General features: G+C 42.2%; 1 protein-coding gene across 1 annotated transcript in view; it reads left to right on the forward strand.

The window, feature by feature from the left end:
- The window catches only part of JHY (junctional cadherin complex regulator), a 102821-nt gene that overhangs the window by 65257 nt on the left and 11571 nt on the right, over window positions 1-25993 (forward strand). Inside the window, exon 6 of the mRNA XM_082274194.1 lies at window positions 17113-17187. Coding sequence (XP_082130320.1) covers window positions 17113-17187 — 75 coding nt within the window. The remainder of the gene's footprint in view (window positions 1-17112; window positions 17188-25993) is intronic.

A 25993-nucleotide genomic window follows, 5' to 3' on the forward strand; every position in this document is an offset into this window, starting at 1 on the left:
AATTTTGGAAGGAGTGTGGGAAAGGGTTAGAACCTCTGTCAGATTTTCATTGCCGTCTGTGTCCCCAGTATACAGTATAGGTTTGCCCTCTCTCTTGTGATTGTGACAGAAGGTAAAGGGAAATCCAAATTTTTAATGGGACACCTGGTCTAGTGACAACTAAGAGGCTATTTTCCTTCACTTCCTGTTGCGCCTTCAGGACAGTAAATGAAGGGAATGTCCCTAACAAGACGCAGGCAATTAATAATAATAATAATAATAATAAAAAGACATGCTTTAACAGTTTCCTTTTCTATCCAATATTTTTTTTTTTCATATAGATACACTTTGATATGCATAGATGGTTTTGTTTTTTTAAGCCTTTATTTATAATGTGTAAATATATAAACATGAAGGAAAGTGTATTAATTTGATACATATTCTATGTTACTCTTTCTTCAGTTCATGTCTAAATGATCAACTTAAAGTCCCCAGCCTTCACTGCTAACATCCAAAGAAGCCCAGTTCACAATCCACTTAGTTGAATTTCAACTTCACCTAAAGCAGATTGTGTGATTTAGCTTAATACCGGTGGCTTATCGTGTAGCTGGTTTTGTCTCAGCAATCATTGAGAACTGTTGTTGAGTGCAGACTGTGACCTAGACCCAAAAAAGGAGATCTGTATGTAGGCAGGTGCGGCCTGCTTTTTCCACTGTAGGTGGCACCGTTGGAAGCGGTATTGCAGTTGGAGGGAAGTCAAGAGGAATATGGTTCCTCTTTGGTAGGGATCCTCAAACTAAGGCCCTCCAGCTGTTGTGGAACTACACATTCCATGAGGAATTGTAAAACTCTGACATTCACAGACATGACTAGCCATGATGGGAATTGTAGTTCCTGAACAACTGGAGGGCCATAGTGTGAAGACCCCTGCTCTATGTTTTCCTGGGTCACTGGGAAAGCTATTTGATTGGATTTACCACCACCCTATGTAACTCTGGGGCCATCTTGGGTCAGGCAGTGCCTATTTAATGAATAAATAAATCCCAAGAGAATTTGGGATTCAATAGCGCTTGCTAGTAGGAAATAGGGATAATAAATAAACAATGAATATTCATATAGGCTAAAATGTCACTAAAAAATCACTAAAAAATATACATTAAAAATTAATGAATTTCATAAATAGTATACCCAATAAATAACATACAGTATTAAATCAAATAAGTGTCATAAAGGTGCATAGTAGTGCCAAATATAGTCCAATAAAAGTTCATATGTGACTTGGTGAAAGTAGATTGCCTATTTAATGCCCTGGCTCCCAGGCTTGGCACGCATTTCACATTTGTGGGTAGTAAAGGGGTAGGTCACCCGTCTGGCAGAGACACTGATTAGTGGTAAGGAGAGGTACCAGATGAGTAGGGAAAGAATAGAGACATTCCATCTTTCTTGAGGACCTCCCAGGCTATATTCAGCTCCTCAAGACAGACACTATTGGCACATCTGAGACCTGCTCTACTACACATTGCCGTTACATGTGTTGCTTCCGGTTAGAGATTCTTCAAACAAGACCTTTAGGATGAGATAGTGAGTCCAAATTGATGAATGAAAAGGTGCATTTTTTCACTGCAGTGGGAGAATACAGTTTTACAGAAGCTCCGTTTGATGTGAACTGGGCAAAAGCAGAAGTATATCATATAGCTAACAAGCATTAGGCTAACTAATTTATAGTAATGAATATGCATAAGGCATAGGTGTGTTCTAGGTTGTAATCTAGTTGTGATCTGTCCAATCAGTTTCCATATCTTCTTATGGTAAGTTAATAGTTAAATGGGCGTTACCATCATGTAACTGACACAAAAAGGGAACTAGCAGCAGTCCGCCATGACAGTTGTTGGTTCAAACTGGTTCTGATCACAAATGTCTGTTCTTTGATCAAACAGGAAGGTAGGTTGATGGTTTTCATCAGGCGGTGAAATAACAGAAAAGTGTACATTAGCTCTTAAAATGAAATGACAGTGAAAAAGCAGAAGTAACAGTATATATATGAGTATATATAGAACACATTTATCAGACCCCCATATATTTTTTACTCGATTCCCTCCTCTTGACCCCTATGGTGGGGTCAATACCTTATTTTTCCCTACCTAATACAACAACAAGGGTCCACAGTACTACTTCACTCCTAAGTGGAGTAAAGTTCTTGTTAGAGTGTACGTGGGTACTAGACTTTACTCATTCGCATTACCCATCTTGGTATCATATATATCTGCTAGATTGACTGTCTGGTAACACTCTATCTCTTCGTTGGGGTCACCTTCCTAAGTCGCAACTGTAATTGTAGTAATCTTTTGTATTCCACATTTATCACACCTGAAAAACAAAAAGGCAAGCAATCCTATGACAATAATTCCTACAAGGACAAAAATAGTTTGTTGAATCCATGAGCCCATCCAGCCGATCGGCTGAGAAGCCGCTCGGCTGTCATTACAAGGAGCGGGAGGGGTACATCCCCCTCCTTCCGCCGCCTTCCGAGACCCAGGCAACCAGCCTGCACTGCCGCCGAAGACCCAATCAAAGCCGCATTCAGCTCTGATTGGGTCTCCATGCAAAAACCCGGAAGTGATGTCATGCATCACTTCTGGGTACTGGCACCAGATTAAAAAAATGACAGCATTCAAAACAGCCAAACTTGGCGTTTTGAATGCTTTTAAGTGCAGAGGAGGGGTTTTGGGTCTTTTAGGCCCCCAGATCCCTCCACAAGAGTACCTGCCAAAAAAAAATAAATAAAAAAAAAAAAAAAATTTAAATGTACGAAAACATCAGCCCATATCAGCCGATACCGATATGCTTTGACCAAAATATCGGTATGGGCAACGAAAAACCGATATCGGTTGATCACTAGTGGTGAGATCAATGGCCTGTTTCCTCAGTTTTTATAATCTTCTGGAGATGGGCTTCTCTCATGTCTTGTGTCTCAGGACTTTCAAACCATGTGCAGCAGGCAGTATCATTTGGAAGCACACATAGGCCCCCCTCTTTGACTAATAGGTAGTCTAAGGCCAATTTAATTTGCATGGTACGTTTGTGTACTAATCTTAGGTCTGCAGCTATTTCCTTGATTTCCTTAAACATCTGGTTAACCAATGCACCATAATTATAAAGAGCTTTTTCCATTTTGTCTACTATATTTATGCCTCCCCCTAGTATTGCTGGAAACCATGCCCATATCTTATCTCCAGTATTAAATACAGCTTAACGTTTTTGTACGGGCATGGGTTGATGGTGGTCCTCTAGATGACTCATTGGTACCTTATATGCCCTGATGTAATTTTCCTCAACCACAAAGAGGGATGACGCTAATGCCCCAATATAGCAGGAACCATAACTATGGGCAGGTATCCACTTATAAGCATTTGACATTAAAAGGTAGTAAGGATCTATTAGTACATATGGTATAAAAAGTCTGTGACCAGGGAAACGTATATACAGCATCTCACAAAAGAGAGTACACCCCTCACATTTTTGTAAATATTTTATTATATCTTTTCATGTGACAACACTGAAGAAATTACATTTTGCTACAATGTAAAGTAGTGAGTGTACAGCTTGTATAAGAGTGTAAATTTGCTGTCCTCTCAAAATAACTCACACACAGCCATTAATGTCTAAACCGCTGGTAACAAAAGTAAGTACACTCCTAATTGAAAATGTCAAAACTGGGACCAAAGTGTCAATATTTTGTGGGGCCACCATTATTTTCCAGCACTGCCTTAACCCCCTTGGGCATGGAGTTCACCAGAGCTTCACAGGTTGCCACTGGAGTCCTCTTCCACTCCTCCATGACGACATCACAGAGCGCTCCTCTACCTTCCATTTGAGGATGCCCCACAGATGCTAAATAGGGTTTAGGGCTGGAGACATGCTTGGCCAGTCCATCACCTTAACCCTAAGCTTCTTTAGCAAGGCAGTGATCGTATTGGAGGTGTGTTTGGGGTCCTTATGTTGGAATACTGCCCTGCGGCCCAGTCTCCTAAGGGAGGGGATCATGCTCTGCTTTAGTAAGTCACAGTACATGTTGGCATTCATGTTTCCCTCAATGAACTGTACCTCCCCAATGCCGGCAGCACTCATGCAGCCCCAGACCATGACACTCCCACCACCATGCTTGACTGTAGGCAAGACACACTTGTCTTTGTACTCCTCACCTGGTTGCAGCAACACATGCTTGACACCATCTGAACCAAATAAGTTTATCTTGGTCTCATCAGACCACAGGACATAGTTCTAGCAATCCATGTCCTTAGTCTGCTTGTCTTCAGCAAACTGTTTGCGGGCTTTCTTTTGCATCATGTTTAGAAGAGGTTTACTTCTGGAATGACAGCCATGCTGACCATTTTTTTATGCAGTGTGCGGCCTATGGTCTGAGCACTGACAGACTGACCCCCCCACCCCTTCAACCTCTGCAGCAATGCTGGCAGCACTCATATGTCTATTTCCCCAAAGACAATCTCTGGATATGACGCTGAGCATGTGCACTCAACTTCTTTGGTCGACCATGGCGAGGCCTGTTCTGAGTGGAATCCTGTCCTGTTATACCACTGTATGGTCTTGGCCACCATGCTGCAGCTCAGTTTTAGGGTCTTGACAATCTTCTTATAGCCTAGGCCATCTTTATGTAGAGCAACAATTCTTTTTTTTCAGATACTCGGAGAGTTCTTTGCCATGAGGTGCCATGGTGAACTTCCAGTGACCAATATCTCTCCAGAGAGAGTGAGAGCGATAACACCAAATTTAACACACCTACTCCCCATTCACACCAGAGACCTTGTAACACTAACGAGTCACATGACACTAGGAAAGGAAAATGGCTAATTGGGCCCAATTTGGACATTTTCACTTAGGGGTGTACTCACTTTTGTTGCCTTTGTTGCTTTTGTTTTGTTTAGATATTAAAGGCTGTGTGTTGAGTTATTTTGAGGGGACAGCAGATTTACACTGTTATACAAGCTGTACACTCACTACTTTACATTGAAGCAGTGTCATTTCTTCAGTGTTGTCACATGAAAAGATATGATAAAATATTGACAAAAATGTGAGGGGTGTACTCACTTTTGTGAGATACTGTACTCCCTCGTCTGATGATTGTGACATCTGGCTGCAGAAAAGTTTCCCATCCTGGGATATTGCCACATTCTAGCATGGATTAAAGAATACCGATTCTGATCAAACAGTGGGAAATGATCCACTTCAACTTGAGTATAGCCCAATGGGGGCTCAATAGGATTTATAGATAAACGGATAATGTTGGCCCCATAGTTTCTGGGTATATGCGTTCCTGTGCAGTCCTTGGGGGCTAGAAACCATTCTTCTGACTTAATGTTTTTACCACCTCTATACAAAAAGTAATCTGGGTTTGACATATTTTCTATTTTAATTCCATATTGTGCAGTATACCTTTTGTCTGTGCCATCAAGGGGATCTTTCCAAATATCTTTTGCTATATTTAGCATAAGGTGCATGTTCAAAATAGTAAAACATTTGTGGCATCTTTAGACATACTGGTATTTGGGCAGCCTTGTAGTATTTAAAATCAGAGTGAAGGTAAATTGATTTAACATATGAGGCCCTATTAAGGCCAATTTTTGTCCTGACCCATAAAGATACAGTTTTCCAGGTGGGTAAATTAATGGGAATGGATATCAGGTGTATACCTTTTGAACTGTCTGGTTTATGTGAACAGATCCAACAATTACTTAAGTACCCCTTATGCCCGCCAACATGTGCAATTTGTACAGGTGGTTTTCTTCTCTAACCTTGACTACTAGGATCAAGCAAAGGCATAACAGCAATTTACCCATCCTTTAAAAGTGGCTATACTTTCTTGCAATGGCTGGCATGTATCCATGTTTGTTGTCCTTCCAACTTTACAGCTGTGACAGTTGTCAGGAGCACTTGGTAGGGTCCTTCAAACTTTGATCCCAAGGGTACTTTCACGTGTTCTTTCACTAGGACCCAATCACCTGGCTGTAAGTCATGCATTCCAGTTACTTGATTTGGATCTGGAATAGAATCAAAAACAAGCTTGTGCGGCGTAGTTAGTTGCTTGTGCAGGGCAATTACATAATCAGCACAATCATTATAGATTACAGCAGTCTGATGTGGAAAATACAATCCTGTCTTAGGTGGGCCCGTAAACAAACTCACATAAGGACTCAAATTCTCTGTCTTATAGGTAGGAGTAGTCCTGATGCTGTAGAGAACCAGAGGCAATAGTTCCGGGCCACTGTTTCTTTACTGACCCTTCCTCTCTTTCCTTCATTAGTTTAGCTAGCCTGTTCTTAAGAATCCCATTGTATTTTTCTACCTTTACTGAACTCTGAGGATGATAAGGGGTATGAAAGGCCTGATCAATTCCCAAGTCTTTGCATATAATTTGCATGATCTGTTCAGTAAAATGTGCTCCACAGTTGCTCTCTATGTTTTCAGGGACTCCAAAACGGAATATTACTTCAGAATGGAGCTTCTTTGCTGTCATCTTGGCATTTGCTTTAGTTATTGGCCATTCTTCCACCCATCTTGAAAACATGTCCACACACACCAAAACATATTGGTATTGGCCTGTTTTGGGTAATTGGTTGTAGTCAATCTGAGGTCTTTGAAAAGGGAATAGTGGCTTGACCAAATGTCTTTGTGTCACTCTAGTTGGCTTTCCTGGGTTAATTTTAGCACAAATTATGCATTACTCAAAAAAGTCTTTACATGCATTCCTGGAGTATTGAATAAACCATCCAGCCTTCTTAATGTTTCTACCCATTGCTTTAGGGCCCACATGAACTGGGCCATGTGCTAATTGCATGATCATTGTCTCCGTTTGGGGTGGGACACATATTCAATTTTCCTTGCACAAGAGTCCACCTTGGTCTTTCCTTGCTTCATCCCTTTCCATGATTTCATACCAGTTATCAGGTGCAGATTCTTGCAGTTTCCTGATCAGTTCTTTCGCCTTCTGTACTCGTTCTCTACTTTCCTCCAATCTTTTACAAGCTTCTTCTTCAGCTTGAAATGGGAAGTTTCCCCTGCCTGTAGGGCATATTGTTACATTAGCATTGTCGTCTGCACTTTTCTCTGCGACCTTGTTTATATCAGCGGATCCAAGGACTATTCTCAGCAATGGAGCCATATCCGCCCAAGATAGATCCTGAGTTTCTTTTATTTGATCATTTCCTGCATAAAGACAGTTTTATCTTTTGAGGGATGTGGGATATCCTTTGTAAGTGCGTGCATTTCCCTGGGGAAAAGGGCTGGTAACTGGCACTTGTTGTAACTATCGGTTGACCATCATCTAGTCCTTGTCTTGTATTGGTAATTACACAAACAGGATATGCATTATATCTTAAGCCAAGTACAGCTTAATTTTCTTCCTGGGCAGCTATACTTTCTAAGTTTCGTATAACTTCCCTGTATGAAGGTTCTTGGTGTGCCTGATTACTTAGAGGAGGAGGAGGATGTGGACCTGGGTGAAGGGGTGCTGTAGGAGACATGGATACTGAGGGGTGGACTCGGGATGACTTTTTGGATGAAAGAGGGGTCTTTATCTAATTTTGGCTATCATCACTGTCCTCATCCTTGCTAGCCCCATTTCTGCTTTAACTGTCTAATTCTGCTTTTTTCTTTTTGCTCCTTTTACTCTGCCTATATACTTATATTGTCCCAGGATAATTGTAACTTATCAACCATCTCTGACCATTTCCTAAACATGTAGATAACACTTGCATTGCCTTGTTTAAATCTTTCATACTGGGCCCATCAGTAATATGTGTTAGAAAACTCTTAATAGGTTCATAAATAGTCAAAATTCCATCACATTGCATACTTTCAAAAATCCAAAATTCCCTTGTCCAACTCTGTCAGTCTGCCATGACAATTAACATACACAGAGATCCATGTTGCTACATCAGAAACTCTTTCTTTTGGGATTGGATCTGGTCTGTTTTTAGTGCAACCTATAATAGTCTTGGTGACATTCCTTAACCACTGTCTGTATTTCTCCCTCCTTTCTGCCAAAGGACTCAATTTGCTTGTGCTATTTTTACCTCTCTCTACATTGAGAGGCCAATAGGTTTGCCGCTGTCCCATTTCTAGAGTCCTTCTTGAGTCTCTACTACAATTTGGGTCGTCACTTAAATTGTTTCTCCAGGACACACACAGTAGCCGTCAAATGGCACTTTATCATACTTGCCACAAAAGCTTACACTTGCCGTATAGGCTCTTTATACCACTACATTCCTCTGGTCAAACCTTTTAACAAGTCTCACAAATCTATTGAAACCCAGAACATTAACAATCTACCGAAAATAATAAAAATAGGTGCTATGATTTCAGGTGAAGTACAGGAGTTATTTGGGTCAGACTGTGTAACATTAACAATATTCTGGCTTACATTCATTATATCTCACCATGTCATCAACATCATAAGACTCCTCCAGCCAGCTTAACTCAGACACCAATTGCTACTTGCCACGGACGGCAGAATAAGTAAGAACAAAAAGTCCTACCAAGACCTTTTTTCTTTTTTCTTTTTTAAAGCCCGTAGTGTGTGAATCACACTCAAAAGACTTAACACCCGGTGCATAAAAAGTGCACACACTCAAACGTGAAGAAACACAAAAACTGCACAGGGTGTGCGAAAATGGTCTGGCCTCCGAAGAGGTTGGACCTATACCTTGATCCCCCGGGGCGCAAGACTCCTGACAGGGACTGAGGTACTTCCTATGGTTTGCCTGGCCGAGACCTGGCAAACCCCGTTCTCCAGGGGGACTGCCGAAACAGCCCACCCCAAGTACTGGGTGGGGCACCCCCGAAGGGAGACCCCATGAGAGAGGGCGAACTAAGCCAGAAGGCCATGTCCACCCCCTCCCAAGACTTTCAAGGTAGGCCCAGAGACCCACACCGTACTCGTCGTGCAGGAAAAAAAGTGACAGTGAAGTGACAAACACTACAAAGAAAAAGCACACACAAACAAAAAAGTGGGGAAGGGGAAGTGGAGAGGTGAATTAGTGCCAATGTGTAAAATACAAAGGCAGGCCTTCCGGCCGGAATAAAAATTCCTCTGGTCGAAGCCAAAAGGCCTTGCCCAAGAGGCAGGTCCTACCAAGACCACTTGATCTGCCCTGCATGGACTTAACGTCTCTCTGGTCGGGGTCCACTGTACTGGATCCAAGTCATGTGGCACCAGCTGATGCTTCCAGTTAGAGAGTCTTCAAACAAGGCCTTTAAGATGAGATAGTGAGTCCAAACTGATGAAAGAAACGGTGTATTTATTCACTGCAATGGGAGGATACAGTTTTACAGAAGCTCAGTTTGAAGTGAACTGGGCAAAAGCAGAAGTATATCGTCTAGCTAACAGGCATTAGGCTAACTAATTTATAGTAATGAATATGCATAAGGCATAGGCGTGTTCTAGGTTGTAATCTAGGTGTGATCAGTGTCCATATCTTCTTATGGTACGTTAATAGTTAAATGGGCATTACCATCATGTGACTGACACAAAAAGGGAACTAGCAGCAGTCTGCCATAAGGAAAAAACCTTTCAAGGGTGGGACCATTTGTAGGCATAACCGGACACCAGGCAAAATGGCAAAAGGTGTATAAAAAATGATTTATTGAAAATCACAGTGAAAAAATATCCACAAATTGGTGGCGAAACGGGCCAAAAAAGTGTATACATGTTTGAAGAGTACAAGAAGAACTTCTACACAAAGGAAGGGACACACAAAATGAGACATCCGACCAGTTTCGAGACTTCGATACTGTGCTCTTTTTCAGGATGCTCATATACAGTCATATATAGAAGTTCTAAAATACAAAAATACAATAAATACATAGCACATAGAGCCGGCATATAGGTCAATGCATGAGACATGGTGCGTAACATAAAATTAAAACTGTCCAGATTTCCAGATGATGTCTCACTGTCAGAGACAACCCAGGGTATGTGTAAAATCAAAAGAAGTACTACATAGGTGTCTCTGCTGTTCCTGAAGCCTCAGCCCAACCAAAGGGCGGACGCATGGGGATCCCCCACTTAAGGAGGTGATGCCACTGGGAGTGCAAATGTGGAGCCAAAACCCAACAGGTACACCTAGGGGCTGTATAAATCGAAATTTGAGCCATACAGAAAAAAGGAGAAAGGAAGAAAAAGATTTGTTCTCTTTACATATTTATAAACAAAAGAGCAAAAAAGCAGACAAAATGGCCGCTATATATATATCTATATATATAGATATATATATAGCAGGGCCGGCCCTACCGCCTCTTCTCTTCTTCGGCTAGCTATAAAAAAAAAAAAAGGTCCGCGGCCAGCCTGACATGCACACTGCGCATGCACCGCCGCCGCTCGGAAAAGCCCGTAAACGTGTACGGACTTTACCAAGCGACGGCTGTGTGCATGTCAGGCCGGCCGCAGACCTTTTTTTTTTTTGTCGCCATTTTTAAATCCTAAGGCGCCCTTTAGGAACAGGTAAGTGAGACTGCTCCACACACAGCCACACTACCTGCCATTATGCGGGGCTGCAGGCATACTACAGAAGATGCAGTGCTGCGGGCATGGTACATACCCACAGCACTGCATCTCCTGTAGTATGCCCGCAGCCCGCATTCTCCTCTAACATGCCCGCAGCACTGCATTCTCTTGCACCATGCCTGCACCCTGAATTCTCCTGTACCATGCCTGCAGCCCCGCATTCTCCTGTACCATGCCCGCAGCCCCGCATTCTCCTGTACCATGCCCAAGGCCCCGCATTTTTCTGTACTATGCCCGCAGCCCTGCATTCTCCTGTACCATGTCCGCCACCCTGCATTCTCCTGTACCATGCCCGCAGCCCTGCATTCTCCTGTACCATGCCCACAGCCCTGTTTTCTCCTGTACCATGCCTACAGCCCTGGATTCTTCTGTATTATGCCCGCAGCACTGCATTCTCCTGTACCATGCCCGCAGCCCTACATTCTCCTGTACCATGTCCGCAGCCCTGCATTCTCCTGTACCATGCCCACAGCCCTACATTCTCCTGTACCATGTCTGCAGCACTGCATTCTCCTGTACCATGCCCGCAGCCCCACATTCTCCTGTACCATGTCCGCAGCCCCGCATTCTCCTGTACCTTATCCACAGCCCTGCATTCTCCTGTACCATGCCCGCAGCCCTGCATTCTCCTGTACCATGCCCACAGCCCTGTTTTCTCCTGTACCATGCCTACAGCCCTGCATTCTTCTGTATTATGCCCGCAGCACTGCATTCTCCTGTACCATGCCCGCAGCCCTACATTCTCCTGTACCATGCCCGCAGCCCTACATTCTCCTGTACCATGTCCATAGCCCTGCATTCTCCTGTACCATGCCCGCAGCCCTGCATTCTCCTGTACCATGCCCGAAGCCCTACATTCTCCTGTAGCATGTCCGCAGCCCTGCATTCTCCTGTACCATGCTCGCAGCCCTGCAGGGCACTGTGGCACTATAGACAGTAGAAAGCCTGGTGCGCTCATCTGCCCAGTGTCTACTGCTCTCTCCTGCTCTTGCTGTCACTCCGTACACACTCACACTCCTCTGACTGCTTTCATAGTCCTATAGAATGTGGGGGCCTCTTGGAGGGCGTGAATTTCTTTTTTTGGGGGGGGGGCAGCATTTCATTCTCTGACCCAGGCAGCACAATGTCTTGGGCCAGCCCTGATATATATATGTTGAGAACGTGTTTTCACACAAAACGCTTCCGGGACTTGGCCTACACACTGACATCCATCCACTGTATCCTTGCTGTGGAACAGCGGACTATCTGATGTGAGTTTTTGCTTCATTGCTTTTAATGTACATGTACATGTTTTTATGACCATTTGGAATAAATATACTACACTATAAAATATCCCTGGCTCCATGTGGTGAGCATTTTTCAGCTAGTGCACCCACGGTGAGAATAAGGATGACCTTGTATACTCAGGGAATTTCTCCATTGGGATTTGTTTTAAGGCTTGGCTCCCTGTGAACTCTGGGGAGCATATATATACTGTATATATATATATATATATATATATATATGTGGTGGAGGATTGGTATGTCATATTACACACAGGCTGAGGAAGCTCTATCACCCTTTTGTGGATTTCTTGTGTGAATCGTGTTCTACTCTCGGACACCTGTGGAGTTCTTTGCTCTTTTTTCTTTTCACATTATGATTTATGGAATTTTCAAGATTTGAACTTTTATCTACTTTTATTCACATTCATGGACTGTTTATTTAGCATTTACTAACTATTATTTAGCGCTGCACTCACCTCTTGATTGTTTTGCCATTTAGAAGGTATACATTCACCTTTTAGGGCCAGCAGCTTGTTTATTCATAGCGCTCGCTCCCCATTGATTGATTTAAGAATATAAAAAAACAAGCACTTACATCTGAGATAGTGATCAGGTAAATACAACCAGGTTTGCATGCATTTGCAGTTGCAGCCAATCGTACTCAGATAAAACATTAGCTGAACAAGGTTCAAACAGAGAGTCAGCTAGGATCAAAAATAGAGGCATAAAAGCATACCATTAATTCAATGTGTCGGCAAAATATATAGAATCCCTCATGAATCTCGTATAATCAGAAAAGATATAAGTACCTACCAGGCTGACAACTGACATGTGTTCAGCAAACGCTGTCCAAACACTACTGAAACCCAGCATGGCTTCAGCTAGTTATATAGACAGCCCAGGCTTCAAATAGAACAAATCCCTGTGGTCTACAAGGATGTTCATTACTAACAGCCAATAGGGTAAAGGCAGATGAAAGGGCTCCTGGAACACCCCCCTGAGCCAAGGGCACGCCACGCCATCATAGTCAGAAGGAATGATGCCGCGCCACGTCATCCACCAACTAGCGCATGATGCGGACTTGGGCGGCAGCAATGGGGCAGGCCGTTGGCCTGACGACAAACTGCAGACCAAACATGGGCGCATACACAGGGTGGAACAGCCAGCACATGGCCAAAGAGTTGAGGGACGCCAAAGCATCCACAACAGACGGGGGACAACCTGGCAGCCCCCATACGCCGGGCAGCATCACCTATCCAATGGGGCCAGGAACATTACCCACACACAGACCTAACTCTAAATCCAAAGCAATAAATGCAAGACATGACAGTCATAATAAAAACAACCAGCAAAAAAGGCACATCTGAGCAGCAGGGCAGTGACATAACATGCACGCAACAGGATCATACATAAACCCACAGTGCACGTACACTTGCATCGATAACTAGCACAAAAAGAAAAAAAAAAAGGGGATACATTGAGTAGCTTACATTATCTCTCCCAGCCCCCTGATTGAAGCCCATTAAGGAACGGCCTAAAGGATATTGCCCCATTTAGGCCCTGTAAAGTAGTAGCATTAAGTTTAAAGATCCACAGGAGCTCACACTGAAGGAGGGTCTTGTTCCAATCCCCCCCACGTGGGCTCAGGGGAATCCGATCCAACACCAAAAACTGGGTATGGGGAAAATGTCCTCCATGAATCTTAGTAACATGACAGCCCAGTGGCAACTCATCATCACAGGATTGCATACTTATTATGTGTCGATAGGCTCTCCTCCATAGTTCCAATTTTGTTTTACCACGTAAAAGCCAGAGCACTCACATGTAAGAAGGTATACCACCCCCCTTCGTCCTGCAATTGGCATAATGGTGGGGGATATATTTATCCCCATTGGGTAACAAGATATTGTTTGTTGTATTAATATAACAACAGTAGTTACACCCTCCAATTAATTAACAATTTTAACTTGTTTGTGTTGGTTAGAATACCTAGTGATGATACGCGTTGATGTGGCTGAGTTGTCTTGAGTCTTTTTTTAATTAAAGAGGTGTTCTTGACGTGTTTTTAGAATAGCTTTTTTATAGGCCTTTTTCAGATACGTAGGGGAGTATCCACATGCAAGAAGCCTAGCTCTTAGCTTATCCGCTTCCTGTTTGAAGGAACCGTTACAAGAACAGAGTCTGAGATACTGGCTGAATGGTATAGATTGTACTAAAAGGTCTGGAATGGAGGCTGTTGGCATGGAGAATAAAATTACCAGCTGTGGGCTTATGGTAAAGAGTACAAGTTAAACATCCATTATCATCTTTGAAAATCTCCACATCAAGGAGAGATATAGCGTTCAAACTGTAGTTCATAGTGAACCACAGGTTGAACTCATTGTTCTCGAGTGCCTTTAAAAAGTTCTGTAATAACGCAGATGTATCGCCCCAGACTAGAAAAACATCATCAATGTATCTATACCATAAGATCACATGATCCATGAATTCAGCCAGCACATCAGAGTCAAAAAGCATGCGCTCCCACTCCCCCAGGTACAGGTTATATAAGAGGGGGCACAACATGTGCCCATAGCCACCCCCTGCACCTGGAGGAAATGGGAGCCAATAAAAGAAAAATAGTTGTGATGAAGGATGAAATGCAGTGACTCCAAGATAAACTTCTATTTGATTCCATCATGAAGGCTACCTTGGGCAAGGACTTGTCTGATACATGATAAACCCTTATCATGAAGGATAAAACTATACAGTGCTTCGATATCAATGGCTACCAAATATGCATGCTGGGGTATGTGAAGATCTCCCAACTTTTGAAGACGATGGATTGTGTCACCTATATAAGAGGGCAGACTGGCCACAAATGGTCTCAAAAAACTATCCACAAAGTTACTTAAATTCTCTGTAGAGAGCCATTGTCCGAGATAATCGGGCGGCCACTTAGAGGATGCGCCTTCTTTTGCAGTTTCGGAAGAGCATAGAACACAGGGGTACGAGGATGTGCTTTACGGACAAACTCCCACTGCGTTTTGTCCAAGATATTATTCAGATAGGCGGCATCTACCAGCTGATAGAACTCCTTATGAAATTTCTCAATGAGATTACTGCCTATTGGGCAATACCACTGTCTATTTCTGAGAATTGTATTGCACATATTTTCATATTGTTCGTTATCGTCCGCCATGACAGTTGTTGGTTCAAACTGGTTCTGACCACAAATGTCTATTCTTTGATCAAACAGGAAGGTAGGTGGTTAGTTTTCATCAGGCGGTGAACATCATCACAGGCTCAGACATTGTTTCCTACAGTTAATAGAAAAGTGTACATTAGCTCTTTGAATTAAATGACAGTGAAAAAGCAGAAGTAAGGGTATATATATGCCTATGTAGAGAACACGTTTATCAGACCCCAATATATATTTACTTACATGGCATGAGTGTTCCGGCGGGCTAGCTGTGAATTTTTGAACTTTGACAAGTTTTGTTCTCTGCAACTGAACTCTGAGGAGTTACTAAAACTGGTGAACACAGAATCTGGTGCAGCTGTGCATAGTAACTAATCAGCTTCTAACTTGCTGCACCACCCCACATGTATGAAATGTCATCATGAAAATATGGAACAACAATTGCAAAAAGTCAAAAACTTAGTTCATTGTAAGAAGTACTAAATTGTGTACCCTCTTAAAATATACTAGAGTTTTTTTTTCTTTATTTCTCTGTAAAGCTGAGCTAAATATACAGGTGAAGAAAATACATTGGGGAGGGGGGTCAGTTTCACTTACCAATGGATTCTGTTCAGCTGGTTGTGTAATCCAGAAACGCCTGCTGGAAAAAACATCAAGACCTTTCTTCTGACTACAATTGACAGCAAACTCTCGTTTAAAAAATATACTCTATGCAAGTATGTATTTTTAATTCAATAAAGGCCCTTTTATTACTCTCAGCCTCCTACAAATCTCAAATTTTTTTTTTTTTTTTTGCTGCTAGCCACCCTGGCCAGTGGTTGTGAGGGTTTATGGGCGGGGAACTTAGCTAAATCTGGAAGCTCCCTTTAACAGGGGGGGCCCCCAGTTCCCGCCCCCTGCCCCAAAAGACCCCCCCCCCATGTTGAGGGCATGATGGTTCAGGAGGAGGGGGAGCTCTCACGCTTTCCCCTCTTTCCTTGCCTGCCTGGCTGAATGCTCATACCGGGGTCTGGTATGGATTTTGGGGGGTTCCCTATAAAATTCCTACCAGACCCGAAGGTCCTGATAAGCATTGCCAATTTTTTTTTCTGCCAATGTTTTTTTCACATTTCATTTTTCATTCACATTTAGCTGACAGCTTATGACTCATCGGTAGTTAAAGCGGAGTTCCGCCCCCCCCTCCAAAAATTAAAAGTCAGAAGCTGCACATACTGTAGCTGCTGACTTTTAATATTAGGACACTTACCTGTCCTGGAGTCCAGCGATGTCGGCACTGCAGCCAATGTTTCCATCGGCTGTCGGGTGCTCCCACCGCCATTGCTAGTCAGGGAACCCATCAGTGAAGCTTTGCGGCTTCACGGGCGGGTCCCTACTGTGCATGAAAAACAGGTATCCGTTCCACATTTGGGGGAACTCCGCTTTAAGGCTTGTCGGCCTGCTCCTTAGGAACCAGCTACTCTTCAAATAGAATTTGGGTAGGTTGATCAATTTTTGGTCGGTTCGAATTCTAATCATTCCAAATATTGGATTTAGCTAGAAAACGGATGTAAAATTTAAGTCCATTTCTCATCTGATTTTCTAAAGATATAAAAAAACGTAACAGAACAGATGCAGAAAACGGAACACCCGTGTGAAAGGGGTCTTAGGCTTTGGGACCACTTTCATTGTGAAAAAAAAAAGATATAATTTAGTGTCACTTTAGCCTGTGCAACCTGGTCCAGGACCCGCCCACTGCCTGTAGTAGGACACTGAAGGAGCAGCAGCACACAGCTGACACTCCTTGTGTCCTGTGTATAGCTGGGCGGTATCTTGATTTCCTCTTTTTTCCACATTCCTCTTTGTAATGCACAGATTTTTTTTAAAAAAAGCAGCAAATGTTAATGAATAAATGGTGAGCAGTAAGTGATGGTCCCCAAAGGTAAAATTTTTTGTTGCCAGTTGCAACCAGCAAGCGTCAAACTGTCATTTTTAGACTTTAGGTCTCAAAGTAAAACAAGGATATAGTTTGATTGCAACAAGTAAGGAGAGACATTTTCCCTGCAGTACTTTTAATACATCAGACATTGCATGAGAAGCAAAGAATCATTTGTCGGCTCTTCTTATTTTAGATGCTGATCAATTATTTGAAACAAGACATAAAACTTGGAGGAATCGGACCATCATACACCATCAGCAAAGAGAAGGTAAGGCAACGCTTGTATCCTTGAATAAAACCTCTGCGGAATCTGTCTCCGTTTCCTTCGTACACCCAGATCTGTCCCATTTGTACACCCAGATCTGTCCCCAGGCACACATAGCAAAGGAAAATCTATGTCATCATAGGGGACCACATGCTAAAGGAATTTCCAGGGACAGTTGAGGATGAAGTAGTTTTCCTAGGCTTGTTCTACAAAAGGAAGACCATATCACACCATTCATTTTTTTATGCATTATGAAAAATTATTGGGTTGCACCAATATCGATACCAGTATCAGTGCTGATTTTGAGTATTTTCACAAGTACTCATGAAAATGCTTCGATACCAGAAACCAATATTTTTGTGGTGCGACTTGAGCCTATACATAATAAATAGGTTCAGATCGCACTGCAAAGAACCGGATGCATTTGAACAGGAATGCAGTGTGATTTGAGCCCATTCATTTTGCATGGGCTCAAAGCGCACCGTAAAGTTATTGATACTCGGTATCAGCGAGTACTTGACCAAAAGTATCAGTACTTGTATTAGCCAGTAAAAAAAAAAAAAAAAAAAAAAAAACCCTATAAAAAATGTATATGGTGAGCCTCCTATAATCAATCAATTTGCTCTGTGTGAACATATCATGCAGGCTCCTGTCCACCGCTGTAGTTATAGTCCAGGTAATAAGGGCTATATTACTGCAATTTATTTATTATTTCAATTCATATGACGTACATTAGGATCAGAACAGTTAGCGTCCTGTTCTTCTCTCCTACATGTAAAAATCATAATTTTTTTGCTAGAAAATGACTCAGAACCCCCCACACATTATATATGTTTTTTTAGCAGAGACCCTAGGGAATAAAATGGCAGTCGTTGCAACTTTTTATGTTACACAATATTTACGCAGCAATTTTTCCAAACACTTTAAAAAAAAAAAAAACTTTCATTTAAAAAAACTAAAAACAAAACAGTAAAATTAGCCCGATTTGTTTGCAGAATATGAAAGATAATGTTACCCTGAGTAAATAGATACCCAACATGTCATGCTTTAAAATTGCACACACTGGTAGAATGGCGCCAAACTTCGGTACGTAAAAATCTCAATAGACGACACTTTAAATTTTTTTACAAGTTACCGGTTTAGAGTTAACCACTTGCCAACTGCCCACCGCCTTTTTACTGTGGCAGGGCGGCTCGGCTGCGTCCAGTCACGTAGTACTACGTGACTGGAGTTCATGTGGCTTCGGCGGCGCTCGTGTTTAGACACAGCGAGAGGCGGGCCACGGAAGGAGCGGCGGCGATTGCCGCTGCCCTCCCGCAAACATCCGAGAAACGGAGAGAAGACCCACCTGCTTATGTAAACAAAGCAGGCGGATCTTCTGTCAGAGACAGGCAGGGACAGATCAGCAGTTTCAGCTAAGCTCTCTGTACCTGTCACAGAACCCCCCAACACACACAGTCAGTAAGCACATTAGGCATACATTTAACCCCTTTGATCACCCCCAGTATTAACCCCTTCCCTGCCAGTGTCATTTATACAGTAACAGTGCATATTATTTAGCACTAATTACTGTATTAGTGTCACTGGTCCCCAATGTCAGTTAGGGGTCTGAACTGTCTGCCGCAATGTCGCAGTCCCGTTAAAAATCGCAGATCACGGCCATTACTAGTAAAAAATAAATAACTAATTCAAAAATCTATCCCGTAGTTTGTAACGCTATAACTTTTGCGCAAACCAATTAAAATACGCGTTATGGGATTTTTTTCCCCAAAAATATGTAGCCTAAACTGATTAAAAAATACAATTTTTAAAAAAAATTTTATTGGGAATGTTTTATAGCAGAAAGTAAAAAATATGGCGTTTTTCTTCAAAATTGTCGCATTTTTTTGTTTATAGCGCAAAATCTAAAAACCGCAGAGGTGATCAAATACCACCAAAAGAAAGCTCTATTTGTGGGAAAAAAAAGGACATCAATTGTATTTGGGTACAGCATCGCACGACCACGCAATTTTCCGTTAAAGTAACGCAGTGTTGAATCACAAAAAATGGCCTGGTCATTAAGGGGGTAAAACCTTCCGGGGCTGAAGTGGTTACAGAGGAGGTCTTGGGCTAGAATAATTGTTCTCACGCTAATGCAGCGATACATCACATGTCTGCTTTGAATGTCGTTTACATTTGCGGGCGTGATGTAAGTATGTGTTCGCTTTTGCGTGTGAGCAGGCGGGGACAGGGGCGCTTTACTTTTTTTTTTTATTGTTTATTCTACATTTATTTTTATATTTTGACACTTTTCCTTTACATTTTTTTTGATCACTTTTATTCCTATTACAAGGAATGTAAACATCTCGTGTAATAAGTATAGGGCATAACCGGTCCTTCTTACAGCCAGATCTGGGGTCTATAAGTCCGCAGATCTCGCCTCTAGACTGGAAAGTCTAAAATAAAAAAAATGTAAAAAAACAGTCTCGGCTTCCCAACCAGGGCAACGACAATGTTTACAAATGCAGAGGCCGGACGTGATGTCATAATGCCGCACCCAGTCTCTGGAGGTCATAGAAATGATTGGGGACCATCTGGAGGGGGGGGGGGGTGTCCCCTCTCCCCGTCCGTAAAATTTTTTTTACGATGCAGGGAATTGCCGACAGAAAAAGAAGGTATATAATGCCTCGTTTCCACTGAGCGGAACGGTTCGGTCGGTACAGTTTGGAAGGGTTAGAATGGTTCGGCCTATTCAGGTTGAGCGTTTCTATTGCAAGTCGGACCGCCAGGGGCCATGCGGGGTTTACACCAAACGTGGTGTTTGTTTTGCACTTTTGTTTGACTTGAGCATTGACGTTTTCTTGTCCACCAATCAGTGGAATGTATCGCGTGACGCCAGTAGCTCCGCCCTAACCGTACCATACCATTTCCTATGGCCCTACATCTGAAGGAGGACCAGGAATGGTGCGGTTTGGTTCGGTTGTATGGGCCACTTTCATAAGGGAAACACTCAAAATATCGTACTGTACCGAACCGATCCGCTCAGTGGAAAGGAGGTATAAGTGATGCCTGTAGCTGCAGGCATCATTCAGATATCCCCACTCAAAGTCCACAACGTCATATGTCTTCGTTGGGCGAGAAGTGGCTAAATGATTAAACTATTCCATTGTACACTTGTGAACGTGGAAGGGATGATGCACAACCAAATGGCACCACTATGGATTCATTTTCTGCTGCAGTGCAAACAAATGTACATAGGGAAGTATGCCAAACTATAGTTTCAGGTTTCTCCGCTCTTCGGGTTCATTCACACGCAGTGTGGGATACCAGCATTCTATGTGCATTCAAAATGCAAGGGTTGTGCGATATGCTGTGGGTGTCAATATGTTCCTAACGACACCCCAAACACCGAACGCAAACGCGGTGTGTTGGCCTGCACTGGATCGCATGGTACTGCAGTACCTTGCAATTTGGGGAGATGCATTTTTTAAAAGTAGTGCATGCACTGCTTTTTGTGGAATCCAGTGTGATTTCACCCCATACAAATAAATGGGATGAAAATCGCACTGGACTGAGTCACACAGAAATCTCACAGGTGTGAATCTGCTTAAATCAGGTTCATGGGGGAACAACTGAAATATAAATGCGCTTATCCAAAGCAACAGTGCTAAAAAAAATCACCAATAGCATCAATTAAAAAAGGGTGTTGTTTCACAAACAAAGTGAAATAATGAAACAAAAAGTGAGTCCATGCTTAAATAGATGAAAAAAAGTCCCATGCACAAGATGATCAGATGTAGATTCACAACAACCATTCAGAGGTGATTCTTCCTGTATAAAATTGTGAACCTATATAAATACACCGAGCTCCACTGCACACAAAAGAGGATTTGCCTCTTACCAGATGGATTGACCTTTGCAGGTCTAGCACAGCCTTTTTGCAGCTTTTTCAATGCAAGCAAAGAGCGCCTCGTCTATGGGATGACACTTTCTTAGCAAATCCAGGCTCTCAGTATGGATGGATAAACCACATCTCATTAACATCAAGCTGTGCTAGTAATCCACACTCCAGCTCGTTGTATCACGCATGAAAAAGGAGGAAACAACTCATTGCACAGACATCCATAAAAAACAATTTATTGGTATAGACATGTACTTACAAGAAAGAAGGATATTATAGGCAAATCGGTTACACACAGCATCTGGCGTCCTTGCAGACGATAAGACGTCACCGGCCGCTACTACTAACCCAAGGTACGTTTCGTTCTAATGAACGTCGTCACTGGGGCAACATTTGTTTGCACTGCAGCGGAAAATTAATCCATTGGGGATGAGTAAGACTTAGGCCAGTGATGGCGAACCTTGGCACCCCAGATGTTTTGGAACTACATTTCCCATGATGCTCATGCACTCTGCAGTGTTATTGAGCATTATAGGAAATGTAGTTCCAAAACAGGGGTGCCAAGGTTCACCATCACTGGCTTAGACCATACACTATAAAATTTTCTTTTACAATTTTCCTTTAGATTTACCAAAACCATATAATATGAGGTCAAGCCTAAACACTTTCAATTTGTATGCTATCAGGCAGGCCCTTGTACTACATAGTTGAAGGTAAATCTAAAGGAAATTGAATAAGAAGATTTTATAATGTATGGCCAGCCTTAGTTTGCACTTGCAGCTGCGGGCTGGTAAATGTAAGTGTATGAGCCACATTTTTACCACCCCTCTTAAAGCCTAACGCCATGTTTTAGTAAATAATAAATAGTTGGTTTTGATAAAGCTGGACCAAAGTAAACAAACAAACTATTTCCTTTACTAACACATTCAGCCACTTGCAGTATGAACAATATGTAGCCTCAGCTACATACAGTATAGAGCAGTGGTTCCCAACTCTGGTCCTCGGGACCCACCAACAGGCCAGGTTTGCAAGATAACTAAATTACATCACAGGTGATCTAATTTGCTGCTCAGTGATTGCAGTATTCTAGTCTGCATCCCCCAAGGTAATACTTAAAATCTGGCCTGTTAGTGGGTCCCGAGGACCGGAATTGAGAACCACTGGTATAAAGCGCTGTATTCCAACTGTGGCACAGGACTTTCCATCTGCTGCTGGAACTAAATCGATTTGGGCTGACCGTTGCTCATTCTTTCACAGGAAACCTTGTATTTTTATCAATGAGGACAAGGCTTCCTCGGATTGGTGGAGAGGTGGCTTGACGATGTTATGATATCCACCTCAGCCAATCAGAGGAAGCCTTGTATTCGTTCAGAAAATACAAAGTATCCTGTGAATGACTGAGCAGCAGTCAAGGGACTGCATACAAATGGAACGTGTGTAGGTTTAACCTCATATTATATGGTTTTGGTAAATCTAAAGGAAAATTGTACAAGTGGATTGAAAACTGTGTAGCCAACTTAAGGAACAGTCAGTCTTAATTAGGGAATCCCTCTCACAGTGCTATTATGTTTTGGCGGTGAAAGGTAATACCCCTTGGTAGGTATAATTCTGCCGGCCAGTCTCCCTTCAATCTGCAAAGAATATACGAGCGCTCGGAAATACAACATCTAGACAGGTTAGTGTTTCAATGGTGTATTCAAATATATTTATCCTTACGACAGCTTATATACAGTACAGAAGGGAGGTGACAATTAGTCTTCCCAGACCACTAAAAATACGTTATACAATTACTTCATCATGCATAGAAAGCAGGAAAGGTGTTCACATACAAAGAATGTTTACATTCAGGAAGCAGCCCAGGAAAGACCGAATCTGAAATAATACACAGGACAGGCTTCTCTCAGTAAAACACAATCGAAGGAAACTTACAATGGAAAAGAATTGAAGGAAGCCCATAGCTTTGAGAATCAGCATCCTATAGAAAACCTAAATTCTTTAAAATAGTTACAGTTCATAAAGGGGGCCTCTGGATAAATGAATTTAAGCATGGCTAAATTAATATCACTTATATCAATCCTCTCATTTGTCATAAAATGACAATTATAAGTCTTGTTTCCAAAATGCATCATCTTGTGTTGCCTTCTTATAAATACATTGGCCCATTTTTAGAAGCAAATATATAAAAAGAAGAAGAAGCAATAAACACATTAAAATTAACATTCCAGCTTGTCTGATCCATGATAATACAGATCCAAAAAAATCTCCAAAACTTCTCATGATACCTCGGCCTTTAAGGTGGTAGATACAGTTAGTAACAGTCCATACAAGGGAAAACACTGAAAATGAAGTCAGGTATCAGCAACCACAGTTTGTCTGAGTCCGGTGAAACTGGAAAAGTCATTTTCTACAGGGTCAGGGCGGTCTGCCCCCGTTAGTACCCCCTTTTCTTGACTCTCCTGTTCAAGGTCAGGGCGGTCTGCCCCCGTTAGTACCTCCTTTCTTGCTTCTGGATCCTCCGGCTCAGGTCCTCTCCGCACCAACTTAACTCTAGTGGCATGGATCCAAGTAGGGCTGTGTTCGGTCAAAACAGCGGTCCTGGTACCTGCTACCACGGTAGTCTCTGGTCCGTAGGCGAAATCCTTTTGTTTCTTTCTTTTGGGCAGCAGCTTCATCACCACTACGTCCCCTCTTCTGAAAGGATGGGTATTTTCCTGTAAAGAGAAAATAAAGGTGCGAGCAACTTTTTGTTCCGTACCACTTGATTCAAAGTTTCAATTACTCTTTTCTTAATTTGTCTTTATTTGTGCTATTCATTCTTTCCATTATACCTGAACTCTGCGGATAATAATCTATCTTCAAGATTTTAACTAGTTCCTGGCATATTTTTGATATGAAAGCTGGAGCATTTTTTTAGAACTAATTCAAAGCAGGCATCCCCATCCAGGAATAAACTCCTGATTGAGAATGCACGCGACCGTGTGGGCATCTCCCTTTTTGTGGTCCTAAAAGCTTCCATTCATCTGCTAAACACGTCCACTATTGACTAAAAAGAACTCTTATTTCTTCCCTGCTTTGGGCCTATATGTGAAATCTATTTGTAGAAGTGTGAATGGGTTTGATGGGTATTGGAGATGCTCATGTTTGGCCTGTTTGTTTGGATTGTTTGTTCCTAATACAGGTGATGCACCTAGCAACATATGCTTGCACTAAACTGTCAGTAATACTTCATATGTTCTTTCCCACCCCCTGTGTCCAATTCCATAATACTAGGCAATAAACAGTGGAGCTGCGGGGATACACACAAGAGCTCCCCTCTTTTAGAAAAAGGCTATTCTCAACTTTTTCTAAAACATCACCTAAGTCCTTTAAAACCTGTTCCGTAGCATGCGTTTGTAGCTTTGATAATGTGTGATCTTTTGGCCTGGAGCAGGAAATTATCTACAAAAACATCTTCTGCTCCTTCTATGGCTGCCTATATATCAGGTTTGAGTGTAACACACCCTTTAATACCAGTAGCCCATTTAAAACTGGGGCCTACCTAGGGCAAATGATGTGGCCATTCCTATTACCATCTCACAAGATGCTATGTGCTATGTTCAGAGTCACTTCAGGCATGCCTTTAGGCCTGGATTGCGACCATCTTTGGACAAAAACTATAGGGCAAAGTCTACCACCATACTCCTGGGCAAGTACACCTGTCATGGTCTTACAATTATCCCTTGCATAAACACAAAACATTTTTCCATGATTTGGGAGGCCCAGTGCAGGCGCTACAACCATAGCATTTTTCAGATACATAAACGTATTTAACATTTCTTGTGACATATCTGGACCTGTGGTTTGTCTCAAAATGTTATTATAGATAGGAGCAGTCCAGATCCATAACAAGCAATGATCCTGTGGGCGGGCAAGACCCACTGTGGGCTGGCAAGACCCACTTCTTATATGACTGACTCTACTATCACCCTCTGTGAGAACAAAACCAAGGTAAACAACACTTTCCTGACACCACTGTCATAATTCCTGTGACACTTTGTTTCCACATACATGTACAATTCTTCAATAAACTCACTCGCTCTGACTGGCCTCCACAGAGTGACTACATATGTCATATACATATTGTAGCGGGACTGATCCATGAGCAGGTGTTCATCCCCTCTTGCGTGGTCTGGAGAACTATAGAACAGACAACCGAATTGTCTATTTAGCCCCTAAGGCATTTCTACACCAGGTCAGTTACCTGGACTGAAAAACAAGAAACAAAGATGGCTGTGTCTCCTTGTCCAATAGGACGCTTAAAAAAAAACCACATTACTTAAACCAATCACTGTAAAGTGGGTAGCATCGGATGGTATGGCTGTCAGTAGAGATGGCACATCAGATACCACTTGCATGCTATGATCAGATAAAGAACTAAAAACTTTGTGGCTTAGTGACAATTTTCCAAAAAAACGTTTTGGCTTCGTGCTACTCTAACAAAAATCTGGCCAGAAGTTCCCCTCTTTCAATAGAGGATAACCGTATAATCAGATAAAAGTTAATCTGATTTGAAACTTTTGGCTCTGTGCCAACAGGGTCCAATGGTCACACTAATTGCGGTAACTCTTTCTGTCCAAAAATAAATTCTATAATTGTATAATAAATTATCTCAAAATATCCTGCCGACAACGGCAATTAATGTTTTGCCTAATAAAATTGTGTTTTCTATTCACTATTATTACTCTTTCCAGAGGTTTCTATGTTTTATACACAATGTATAAATGGAAAACTCCAAAAAACTTAAAAAAAAAAAAAAAAAAAATAATTGCATATGTGTGGGAATGCTGGCACTGTTAGTCCTACAACTGTTCCAAATTAGGAAATTTCCAGAAGTGACCCCCCTCTTTTCCCCTCGCGTAAGGAAATGTAGTAGCTTAAAGCGTATATGAT

This window comes from Pelophylax lessonae (assembly GCF_965119305.1).
Source record: "Pelophylax lessonae genome assembly, chromosome: 12".
Lineage (NCBI taxonomy): Eukaryota > Metazoa > Chordata > Amphibia > Anura > Ranidae > Pelophylax > Pelophylax lessonae.